At 47.3% G+C, this 13,275-nt stretch overlaps 1 protein-coding gene across 2 annotated transcripts in view; it reads left to right on the top strand.

The window, feature by feature from the left end:
* Positions 1–13,275, top strand: part of EXOG (exo/endonuclease G) — a 79,212-nt gene that overhangs the window by 23,124 nt on the left and 42,813 nt on the right. The window contains exon 5 of one of the 2 annotated variants that reach the window (XM_063921836.1): positions 11,617–11,817. The exons of the other annotated variant lie outside the window; for it this stretch is intronic. Coding sequence (XP_063777906.1) covers positions 11,617–11,817 — 201 coding nt within the window. The remainder of the gene's footprint in view (positions 1–11,616; positions 11,818–13,275) is intronic. 2 annotated transcript variants of the gene reach the window in all.

Raw genomic sequence — 13,275 nt, 5'->3', positions numbered from 1 at the left:
CCTGGCAAAGAAGTATACAGTGCATAGGCACTGTATACAGACCCCCGGCAGTAAAAAACGGAAAAATTAGCGGGGCTGAAGCGCGCCGAGAAGGGGGCGTGGCTTAGCCCTCACAACTCTATACAGCGCCATTTTCTCCTCACAGAGACGCTGGCCCGTCAAAATACTGTGAAAAAACTAACAGTGTAAAACGGAGGGGGGCACAGTTGTTTAGTGCACTATGGGCTCATATAAGAGGCAATATATATATATAAATGAGCGTGTGGTTAATGAGTTGTTAAAAAATTACTGTGTTTTCCCTGTCAGATGCTGGAATCTACCCATTATAGCGATTTAGTACACGTGTGTCGACATGTGTGAGTGCTCTGCCACAAACAGCTATGGGAATCCCTCTGTCGGCGTTGCCGACTCCTGATGGTACTTGATTCAGTAGATGAAGTGTCAGCATGTCGGTAGTTGTAAACTTTTCCAAAGTAAACACTGTATGGGAAGACACAGTCGTATGTGGGTGACCCTGTCGGCACCAACTGTATTACTGGGTGTAAATTAACATGATAATGTAAAGAACCTATACCTGTGTGTGTGTGTGTGTGTGTGTGTGTGTGTGTGTGTGTGTGTGTGTGTATATATATGTATGTATATATATATATATATATGTGTGTGTGTTTGTATGTATGTGTGTATATATATATGTGTGTGTGTGTGTGTGTGTGTATATGTATGTATGTATTTATATATATATATATATATATATATATATATATATATATATATATATATATATATATGTGTTTGTATGTATGTATATATATATATATATATGTGTGTGTGTGGTACGGATACATTGAGCTGTAGCTTGAGCACAGACGTGGTAGTATTTGTGGGGGAGTGATATTCACATTATGTTTTTATATTTCCCTCAGACCCCTCGCGGTCGCAAGAATGTTATTTTGCCCGGTTACTGCTCCCTGTTGTCGACGAATACTATGTTTTATGTCGACCATAATGTTTCCTGGTTAGATCCACAACAATGGCATTCAGTACATGTTCATACACATTCAGAACACATTAATGTCACTAGGGACCCTGCTGTTCCTGACAAAATACATATATGTATGATGTATATATAGAATATGTGTGTATATGTGTATTTAAATATGTATATTCATATTACGATTTCTAATGAATGCTGAAGTAAAGTTTTATTCCTTTTCATGTGCTGGTCGCTCTGTTGATAAAGCTCTAGGTCAGCCGTGACGAGATGGTCTTAAATCTTCTCGAGGAGTATGAGTGTTTATTCTTTTCTCGCCGTGGATAGAATAAAGTGAAAGTCAACCCCTGGTCTGCACGGGGCCCTGTCACAAAGGATCGTATACAGGAAGCTAAGTGATATTTTAATTATATGTTTTGATGATATTTGCATTACATACGCATGGGGGAGTGCTTGTATTCAGAAATGGTCGGTTACCTTGTTATCCGATATAATTACCCTGGGGAGAGATGGGATATTCCTTAAGTTGGGTCTTATCTAGAACATTGCAGCATGCTGCCGTGCGACTACAAGAGATATGCACTGACTCAGAGAAATACTGGAGTATCTTCCCTATGAAGGTGTAACCTGGTTTGGGGATGGCTTTGTTAAGTTAATCTCGGCAGATACCACTGGTAAGTCTACCTTCATGAGCTGTGTTCCCTCAAAACGGTTGGTGACGCATTTTTTGTGGGATGCAGTCATTTTGACCGGTTGGATACCGTTTTTTATTTCCACCTTCTTTGCAGGTAGAGGAAGGTGAAAAGGTAAGAGGTCTGCAGCCTTTTCAAGTTCGCAGAAGCAGATATCGTCCTCTGTTTCTCTGACGTCCTAAGTGGATGCTGGGGACTCCGTCAGGACCATGGGGAATAGCGGCTCCGCAGGAGACAGGGCACAAAAATAAAGCTTTAGGATCAGGTGGTGTGCACTGGCTCCTCCCCCCATGACCCTCCTCCAAGCCTCAGTTAGGTTTTTGTGCCCGTCCGAGCAGGGTGCAATCTAGGTGGCTCTCTTAAGGAGCTGCTTAGAAAAAGTTTTTAGGTTTTTTATGTTCAGTGAGTCCTGCTGGCAACAGGCTCACTGCATCGAGGGACTTAGGGGAGAGAAGTTCAACTCACCTGCGTGCAGGATGGATTGGCTTCTTAGGCTACTGGACACCATTAGCTCCAGAGGGAGTCGGAACACAGGTCTCACCCTGGGGTTCGTCCCGGAGCCGCGCCGCCGACCCCCCTTGCAGATGCTGAAGATTGAAGGTCCAGAAACCGGCGGCAGAAGGCTTTGCAGTCTTCATGAAGGTAGCGCACAGCACTGCAGCTGTGCGCCATTGTTGTCACACACTTCACACCATAGGTCACGGAGGGTGCAGGGCGCTGCTGGGGGCGCCCTGGGCAGCAATGTATAATACCTTTTATGGCTAAAAAATACATCACATATAGCCCTTGAGGCTATATGGATGTATTAAACCCATGCCAGATATCTCAAACTCCGGGAGAAAAGTCCGCCGGAATAGGGGGCGGGGCTTATTCTCCTCAGCACACAGCGCCATTTTCCTGCTCAGCTCCGCTGTGAGGAAGGCTCCCAGGACTCTCCCCTGCACTGCACTACAGAAACAGGGTAAAACAGAGAGGGGGGGCACTTTTTTTTGGCGATATTTGATATATTTAAGCTGCTATAAGGATACAACACTTATATAAGGTTGTTCCCATATATATTATAGCGCTTGGGTGTGTGCTGGCAAACTCTCCCTCTGTCTCCCCAAAGGGCTAGTGGGGTCCTGTCTTCGATAAGAGCATTCCCTGTGTGTCTGCTGTGTGTCGGTACGTGTGTGTCGACATGTATGAGGACGATGTTGGTGTGGAGGCAGAGCAATTGCCGATAATGGTGATGTCACCCCCCAGGGAGTCGACACCGGAGTGGATGGCTTTGTTTATGGAATTACGTGATAATGTCAGCACATTACAAAAATCAGTTGACGACATGAGACGGCCGGAAAACCAGTTGGTACCTGCCCAGGCGTCTCAGACACCGTCAGGGGCTGTAAAACGCCCTTTACCTCAGTCGGTCGACACAGACCCAGACACGGACACTGAATCTAGTGTCGACGGTGAAGAAACAAACGTATTTTCAAGTAGGGCCACACGTTATATGATCACGGCAATGAAGGAGGCTTTGCATATCTCTGATACTGCAAGTACCACAAAAAGGGGTATTATGTGGGGGGTGAAAAAACTACCTGTAGTTTTTCCTGAATCAGAGGAATTGAATGATGTATGTGATGAAGCGTGGGTTAACCCAGATAGAAAAGTGCTAATTTCAAATAAGTTATTGGCATTATACCCTTTCCCGCCAGAGGTTAGGGCGCGCTGGGAAACACCCCCTAGGGTGGATAAGGCGCTCACACGCTTATCAAAACAAGTGGCGTTACCGTCTCCTGATACGGCCGCCCTCAAGGATCCAGCTGATAGGAGGCTGGAAACTACCCTAAAAAGTATATACACACATACTGGTGTTATACTGCGACCAGCCATCGCCTCAGCCTGGATGTGCAGTGCTGGGGTGGTCTGGTCGGATTCCCTGACTGAAAATATTGATACCCTGGATAGGGACAGTATTTTATTGACTATAGAGCAATTAAAGGATGCTTTTCTTTATATGCGAGATGCTCAGAGGGATATTTGCACTCTGGCATCGAGAGTAAATGCGATGTCCATATCTGCCAGAAGAAGTTTATGGACGCGACAGTGGTCAGGTGATGCGGATTCTAAACGACATATGGAAGTATTGCCGTATAAAGGGGAGGAATTATTTGGCGTCGGTCTATCGGATCTGGTGGCCACGGCAACTGCCGGAAAATCCACCTTTTTACCTCAGACCCCCTCCCAACAGAAAAAGACACCGTCTTTTCAGCCGCAGTCCTTTCGGTCCTATAAGAACAAGCGGGCAAAAGGACAGTCATATCTGCCCCGGGGCAGAGGAAGGGGTAAGAGAGGACAGCAAGCTGCCCCTGCCCAGGAACAGAAGCCCTCCCAGGGTTCTGCAAAGCCCTCAGCATGACGCTGGGGCTTTACAAGCGGACTCAGGAGCAGTGGGGGGTCGACTCAAGAATTTCAGCGCACAGTGGGCTTGCTCACAGGTGGACCCCTGGATCCTGCAGGTAGTATCTCAGGGTTACAGGTTGGAATTCGAGAAGTCTCCCCCTCGCCGGTTCCTAAAGTCTGCTTTGCCAACGTCTCCCTCAGACAGGGCGACGGTATTGGAAGCCATTCACAAGCTGTTTTCTCAGCAGGTGATAGTCAAGGTACCCCTCCTACAACAAGGAAAAGGGTATTACTCCACGCTATTTGTGGTACCGAAGCCGGACGGCTCGGTAAGACCTATTCTAAATCTGAAATCTTTGAATCTGTACATACAGAAATTCAAATTCAAGATGGAGTCACTCAGAGCAGTGATAGCGAATCTGGAAGAAGGGGACTTTATGGTGTCCCTGGACATAAAGGATGCTTACCTGCATGTCCCAATTTGCCCTTCACATCAAGGGTACCTCAGGTTCGTGGTGCAAAACTGTCATTATCAGTTTCAGACGCTGCCGTTTGGATTGTCCACGGCACCTCGGGTCTTTACCAAGGTAATGGCCGAAATGATGATTCTTCTTCGAAGAAGAGGCGTATTAATTATCCCTTACTTGGACGATCTCCTGATAAGGGCAAGGTCCAGAGAACAGCTGGAGGACGGAGTAGCACTAACCCAATTAGTGCTGCAACAACACGGGTGGATTCTGAATTTTCCAAAATCTCAGTTGACACCGACAACACGTCTGCTGTTCCTGGGAATGATTCTGGACACGGTTCAGAAAAAGGTGTTTCTTCCGGAGGAGAAAGCCAAGGAGTTATCCAAACTTGTCAGGAACCTCCTAAAACCAGGAAAAGTGTCTGTGCATCAATGCACAAGAGTCCTGGGAAAGATGGTGGCTTCTTACGAAGCGATTCCATTCGGCAGATTCCACGCACGAACTTTTCAGTGGGATCTGTTGGACAAATGGTCCGGATCGCATCTGCAGATGCACCAGCGGATAACCTTATCACCACGGACAAGGGTGTCTCTTCTGTGGTGGTTGCAGAGTGCTCATCTGTTAGAGTGCCGCAGATTCGGCATACAGGACTGGGTCCTGGTGACCACGGATGCCAGTCTGAGAGGCTGGGGAGCGGTCACACAGGGAAGAAACTTCCAGGGAGTATGGTCAAGCCTGGAGATGTCTTTTCACATAAACATACTGGAGCTAAGAGCGATTTACAATGCTCGAAGTCTGGCAAAACCCCTGCTTCAGGGTCAGCCGGTGTTGATCCAGTCGGACAACATAACGGCAGTCGCCCACGTAAACAGACAGGGCGGCACAAGAAGCAGGACAGCAATGGCAGAAGCTGCAAGGATTCTTCGCTGGGCGGAAGATCATGTGATAGCACTGTCAGCAGTGTTCATTCCGGGAGTGGACAACTGGGAAGCAGACTTCCTCAGCAGACACGATCTACACCCGGGAGAGTGGGGACTTCATCCAGAAGTCTTCCACATGATTGTGAACCGTTGGGAAAAACCAAAGGTGGATATGATGGTGTCCCGCCTCAACAAAAAACTGGACAGGTATTGCGCCAGGTCAAGAGACCCTCAGGCAATAGCTGTGGACGCTCTGGTAACACCGTGGGTGTTCCAGTCAGTGTATATGTTCCCTCCTCTGCCTCTCATACCAAAAGTACTGAGAATTATACGGCAAAGGGGAGTAAGAACGATACTCGTGGCTCCGGATTGGCCAAGAAGAACTTGGTACCCGGAACTTCAAGAGATGCTCACGGAGGATCCGTGGCCTCTACCTCTAAGACGGGACCTGCTTCAGCAGGGACGTGTCTATTCCAAGACTTACCGCGGCTGCGTTTGACGGCGTGGCGGTTGAACGCCGAATTCTAAGGGAAAAAGGCATTCCGGAAGAGGTCATTCCTACACTGGTAAAAGCCAGGAAGGAGGTGACGGCACAACATTATCACCGCATTTGGAGAAAATATGTTGCGTGGTGTGAGGCCAGGAAGGCCCCCACGGAGGAATTTCAATTGGGTCGATTCCTACATTTCCTGCAAACAGGATTGTCTATGGGCCTCAAATTGGGGTCCATTAAGGTTCAAATTTCGGCCCTGTCGATTTTCTTCCAGAAAGAATTGGCTTCAGTTCCTGAAGTCCAGACTTTTGTAAAAGGAGTACTACATATACAGCCCCCGGTTGTGCCCCCAGTGGCTCCGTGGGACCTTAATGTAGTTTTGGATTTTCTCAAATCCCATTGGTTTGAGCCACTCAAATCGGCGGATTTGAAATATCTTACATGGAAAGTAACCATGCTACTGGCCCTGGCTTCAGCCAGGAGAGTGTCAGAATTGGCGGCTTTATCCTATAAAAGCCCATATCTGATTTTCCATTCGGACAGGGCAGAACTGCGGACGCGTCCTCATTTTCTGCCTAAGGTGGTGTCAGCGTTTCACCTGAACCAGCCTATTGTGGTGCCTGCGGCTACTAGCGATTTGGAGGATTCCAAGTTGTTGGACGTGGTCCGGGCATTGAAAATATATATTTCAAGAACTGCTGGAGTCAGAAAGTCTGACTCGCTGTTTATATTGTATGCACCCAACAAGCTGGGTGCTCCTGCTTCTAAGCAGACGATTGCTCGTTGGATTTGTAGCACAATTCAACTTGCACATTCTGTGGCAGGCCTGCCACAGCCTAAATCTGTCAAGGCCCATTCCACAAGGAAAGTGGGCTCATCCTGGGCGGCTGCCCGGGGGGTCTCGGCATTACAACTCTGCCGAGCAGCTACGTGGTCGGGGGAGAACACGTTTGTAAAATTCTACAAATTTGATACCCTGGCTAAAGAGGACCTGGAGTTCTCTCATTCGGTGCTGCAGAGTCATCCGCACTCTCCCGCCCGTTTGGGAGCTTTGGTATAATCCCCATGGTCCTGACGGAGTCCCCAGCATCCACTTAGGACGTCAGAGAAAATAAGATTTTACTTACCGATAAATCTATTTCTCGTAGTCCGTAGTGGATGCTGGGCGCCCATCCCAAGTGCGGATTGTCTGCAATACTTGTACATAGTTATTGTTACAAAAAAATCGGGTTGTTATTGTTGTGAGCCGTCTTTTCAGAGGCTCCTACGTTTGTCATACTGTTAACTGGGTTCAGATCACAAGTTGTACGGTGTGATTGGTGTGGCTGGTATGAGTCTTACCCGGGATTCATTATCCTTCCTTATTGTGTACGCTCGTCCGGGCACAGTATCCTAACTGAGGCTTGGAGGAGGGTCATGGGGGGAGGAGCCAGTGCACACCACCTGATCCTAAAGCTTTATTTTTGTGCCCTGTCTCCTGCGGAGCCGCTATTCCCCATGGTCCTGACGGAGTCCCCAGCATCCACTACGGACTACGAGAAATAGATTTATCGGTAAGTAAAATCTTATTTTCTACCACATCCACCGCAGGTCGCTGGGTCTATCTTGCTAGAGCCCACACCGGTGGGAACTCGTCTAATACTCTTCAGTCAGTCCTGGAATGGACTTGACACAGTGAGTTAAGAATAAAGTCCAAAGGGGGACATACTCGAGTTTTCCAGATGATTCCCCTCACTGATTTTTAAAATAGATCTTACCGATTCTCCTCTGGACGGGGAGGTAGTATGTAGTAACAAGGGTTGGTTCAGGATCAGGACATTGTCCTGCTGTCCCTGTCACAAAAAAAAAGAAAAAAAAGCTGTTATTCAAGCTTTTTCGTGCTTCTGAGCCTGGACAGCTCGGTCAGAACAATCCCAAAAAGATTTCTACTTAAGAAGTTGAACTACAAGATGGAATCTCTCAGGGCAGGGATCTCCAGCCTGTAAAAGAAGAAAGAGGGTTTAAATGCGGGTTCATACGCATTAAGCTTACATGGGTTTGCTATTCAGGATTGTCATTGTCATTTCACCGGAGTGATGGCAGTATGATGGTTTTCCTTTAATAGTAAGAGCCATTATTATTCTCTACTGGGACGCTCTCCTGACTACGGCGGGGTCAAGAAACAAGTGGTACAAATCGTTGTTTCTATCTGACAGTTCTTCAACACACAGAATCGCTGTTGATCCCAACGACGCAGATGTCGGAGTTGGGAATAAGATTAGTTACTGAACTGTTGAGAGTTTGTTTTTTCCTGTGGAAAGAGATTTGAGGATCCAGAGTCGTATCAGATTTGCAACAGTGTAAACCCATGAATACATTCCGTTGATGAAGAAGATGGTTGCGGCCTACGAGGCCATTCGGTGAGCAGGTCAAATGCCAGAGTGGTTTTGCAGGACCAGTTGGAGTCCGGGTCTCACCTGCACATGCACCGGAAAATAATCCTATTTTCCAGGACCAGGATAGCTCTCCTGTGGTGGCTTCACAGTTCTCACCTCCTAGAGGGACGAAGGTTCGGGATCCAGGATTAGATCCTGGTGTCCATGGATACAAGTCTCCGAGGCTGGGGAGCAGTCTTTCCAGGGGAAGAATTTCCAGGGGAAAGGGTCAAGCCGGGAAGCTTGTCTGCAATAAGCATTCTTGAATTAAGATGTATATTTACAACGGAACATCTTCTTTGCGATCTGCCCGTTTTAATTCTGTCGGACGACTTAACAGCGGTGGCGTAAGTAAGCCGCTAGGGCGGAACGAGGAGCAAAGCGGCAATGGCAGAAGCCGCAAAAGTTTTCCGCTGGGCGGAAAGGCATGTAAACGCTCTATTAGCGGTCTTCGTTCCGGGTGTAGACAACGGAGAAATAGACTTCCTCAGCAGACACTATCTCCATCCAGGAGAGTGGGGTCTTCATCAAGAAGTTTTCACAGTCTTTGGGGAATTCCTCAATTAGACATGATGCCGTCTCGCCTCAACAAGAAACTTCAAGGATATTGTTCTAGGTCAAGGGACACTCAAGCAATAGCAGGGGACGCCCCCTTGACACCGTGGGTGTTTCAGTCGGTCTGTGTTCCCTCCACTTTCACTCTTTCCGAAGGTGATAAACATAAGAAGAACAAAGGTTCAGGCGATCCTCATTGTTCCGGTCTAGCCAAGGAGGGCTTGGTATCCAGATCTTCAAGACTTACTCATAGAAGATCCCTGGCCTCTTCCTCTACGAGAGGACCTGTTACAGCAAAGACCGGGCGTGCATCAAGACTTACCGCGGCTGCGTTTGACGGCATGGCGGTTGAACGCCATATCCTAGCCCGAAAGGGTATTTCCGGTGAAGTCATTCCCACATTGCTTCAGGCTAGGAAAGGAATAACGGCGAAGCTTTAAGGAAGTATGTGTCTTGGTGTGAATCCAAGAAAGCTCCTACGGAAGAATTTCAGCTGGGTTGCTTTCTCCATTTTTTGCAAGCAGGTGTGGATGCAGGCCTAAAGTTAGGCTCCATTAAAGTGCAGATTTCGGCCTTATCAATTTTCTTTCAAAATGAATTGGCCACCCTTCCAGAAGTTCAGACTTTCGTGAAAGGAGTGCTGCACATCCAACCTCCATTTGTGCCCCGTGGCACCATGGGTCCTTAACGTGGTGTTGCAGTTTCTTATGTCACACTGGTTGGAACCTTTATGAAAGGTTGAGTTAAAATTTCTCACTCGGAAAGTGATCATGTTATTGGCCCTGGCGTCCGCAAGGCGGGGGTCGGAATTAGCGGCTTTGTCTCTCACAAGAGCCCCTATTTGATCTTCCAGGTGGATAGAGCGGAATTGAGAACTCGGAGGAACCAGCCTATTGTGGTGCCTGTGGCTACTGAAGCCTTGGCTGATTCGATGTCTCTCGATGTAGTCAGAGCTTTGAGTATTTATGTCGCCAGAACGGCTCAGATTGGGGAAACAGAGGCTCTGTTTATCCTGTATGCTCCCAACAAAATTGGGGCCCCTGCTTCTAAGCAGACTGTTGCACGCTGGTTCTGGGATACGATTCGGCATGCTCATTCTACGTCTGGATTGCCGTTACCGAAGTTGGTGAAGGCCCATTCTACCAGGAAGGTGGGCTCTTCTTGGGCGGATGCCCGAGGAGTCTCGGCGGTTCAACTTTGCCGAGCAGCTACTTGGTCGGGTTCAAACACGTTTGCTAAGTTCTACAGGTTTGATACCCTGGCTGATAAGGACCTCATGTTTGCTCAATCGGTGCTGCAGAGTCGTCCGCACTCTCCCGCCCGGTCTGGAGCTTTGGTATAAACCCCATGGTCCTTTTGGAGTCCCCAGCATCCTCTAGGACGTATGAGAAAATAGGATTTTAATTCCTACCGGTAAATCCTTTTCTCAGTCCGTAGAGGATGCTGGGCGCCCGTCCCAGTGCGTACTGTATCTGCAGTTATTGGTTATGGTTACACATGTTGTGTTTCCTTTCAGTCAGTCTGTTGCTGACGTTATTCATGCCATGGCATGCGGTATGTTATTATTGGTCGTGTTTACACATAGGTTGTGTTACATTTTCGGTCAGCATATTGCTATATATTTTTCTTGCTGTCGGCTGGTGTTCTATTGAATGCCACGTTCTGCGGCATGTTCGAGGTGTGAGCTGGTATGACACTCACCGTGTTTAAACAATAAATTCTTTCCTCGAAATGTCCGTCTCCCTGGGCACAGTTCTCTAACTGGAGTCTGGAGGAGGGGCATAGAGGGAGGAGCCAGTTCACACCCATTCAAAGTCTTATAGTGTGCCCATGTCTCCTGCGGATCCCGTCTATACCCCATGGTCCTTTTGGAGTCCCCAGCATCCTCTACGGACTAAGAGAAAAGGATTTACCGGTAGGTATTAAAATCCTATTTTCTCAGCCTTCCGAATCCGATCCCGCATGGGTGGATTCTTTAAGGGGAATGATATCCCAGATTTCTACAATGATGTCACATACTGAGAAAGAGACGCAGTTTTTAAGTAAATCTGTGGTGGGTTTTCAGTATTTGGTCCCCACTAATTCGTCAATAACCCCACCTACACACCCACTAAAGCGTACACTTGTCCAGATAATGCAAGCTGACACTGATTCCGACTCTGATACAGAGGACGGTGATGGGGATATGCAGGGGGGGGGGGATGCATCCCTTGCGTAAGGGGTGCAACTAATGATTGAAGCCATCAGGGATGTTTTGCACATTACTGAGAAGGTACCTGAGCAGGTGGAGGAACCTTATTTTACAGAAAGTAAGAAATACTTGCTTACCTTCCCGGTTTTCAAGGAGTTAAACTCTTTGTTTGAAAAATCCTGGGAAAACCCAGAGAAAAAATTCCTGATCCCAAAAAGGGTTCTCATTGTTTTCCCTTTCCCTGAGGAGGATAGAAAAAAGTGGGAAAACTCCCCTATAGTTGACACTTCTGTTGTCTAGGTTGTCAAATAAGGGGACAACCTTAAAGGAGCCGGCTGACCGCAAGATTGAGACTACACTCAAATCACTATACACAGCTACTGGCGTAGCTTTAAGGCCCACTATTGCTTGTGCATGGATTTCTAAAGCCATAGTAAAGTGGTCAGGCACATTGCTAGAGGACTTGGATAGGAGTGACATTGATTTGTTCTTGCATCACATACAGGATTCATGGTGGAGGCCATGAAGGACCTTGGCATGCTGAATGTACGGGCTACTTCTATGGCGGTCTTGGCGCGCAGAGGACTCTGGCTACGCCAATGGACTGCGGATGCAGAATCCGAGAGAAGCGTGGAGAACCCACCCTTCACAGGTCAGGCTCTGTTTGGGGACGCATTGGATGCATGGATCTCCACGGCAACTGCGGGTAAGTCAACCTTTCTTCCCTCAGCAACACCAGCGGCTAGGAAATCTTATCCTTCGCCTACACTGCAGTCCTTTCGGACCGCAAAATTTAAAAAATCCAAACCCCCACCCACCTTCTTTAGAGGAGGTCGGGGAAAGTCCAGAAAACCTGCACCATCAGGTTCCCAGGAACAGAAACCAGGTTCTTCTTCCTCAAAATCTTCAGCATGACGGTGGACCTCCCAGCCTGGAGGTCTGGCAGGTGGGAGCGAGACTAAAAGCTTTCAGTCACGTCTGGGCGTCTTCATGCCTAGACCCCTGGGTAATGGATATTGTTGCCCAGGGATACAGACTGGAGTTTCAAGAACTCCCACATCATAGCTTCAAATCAGGCTTACCACCTGCGCTGACAGAAAGTGCCATCCTACAGGAAGCCATTCAAAAATTGGTTCAAACGAATGTCATTGTTCCAGTTCCACTTCACCTACAACACAAGGGTTATTACTCAAACCTGTTTGTGGTACTGAAACCGGACGGTTCAGTAAAGCCAATATTAAACCTAAAGTCATTGAACTCCTACTTGAGGGAATTCAAATTCAAGATGGAGTCTCTGAGAGCGGTGATCTCAGGTCTGGAGGAGGTGGAATTCCTAGTATCCCTGGATATCAAGGATGCATACCTTCACATTCCGCTCTGGCCGCCTCACCAGGCTTATCTCAGATTTGCACTTCTGGGCTGTCACTATCCGTTCCATGCACTGCCGTTTGGCCTCTCCACAGCACCGAGGCTGTTCACGTAGGTCATGGCGGAGATGATGCTACTCCTCCGCAGACCGGGAATGAACATAATTCCATATCTGGACGATCTGCTGATAAAAGGAGAAGATGTTGCAGAGTATTGCTCTCTCAACTCGACTACTCCAGGATCATGGGTGGATCCTGAACCTTCCAAAGTCAGGAGAAGAGAGAGAGAGATACATCTGCACACTTGATGATCTAACTTAAAGATTTAATGGATTTATAAGACCCCAATGTGCGTGTGTCTTAGATTAGACTTTAAGCCTCTTTGGGGGTGCGACCCTATTACAACCAAGAGATAATGACATATACAAAGAACTAAAGAAGTGGTTGTTGAATTGGGTGCACTATGTCAATTTTGTTGAATTGATTATCAGAATTAAAACGTAGCTTTTATTGCTTTTATTAATATTCAGAGTGTCCTTGTCATGGGACACATACAGCAAAATATAGGGGTTAAAAATGTGACATATACAAACATATACGTGGTGAAGAAAAGAAAGTAAAGTGAGATAGATTCTAAAAAGTGGGATCACCACAATGACTCCTGCAACTAGTAAAATTGATTTCTGTGTGAAACAGGAACCACTCAGGACAAGAACTGGATAGGGTATAGACGTCCCTGGTTATACTTGATGAATATCTGTCATCTTTACCCAGCTTTATTGTTATTACTGCATCTA

This window comes from Pseudophryne corroboree, chromosome 5, assembly GCF_028390025.1.
Source record: "Pseudophryne corroboree isolate aPseCor3 chromosome 5, aPseCor3.hap2, whole genome shotgun sequence".
Classification (NCBI taxonomy): domain Eukaryota; kingdom Metazoa; phylum Chordata; class Amphibia; order Anura; family Myobatrachidae; genus Pseudophryne; species Pseudophryne corroboree.
This window is presented reverse-complemented; position numbering and strand designations above follow the sequence as displayed.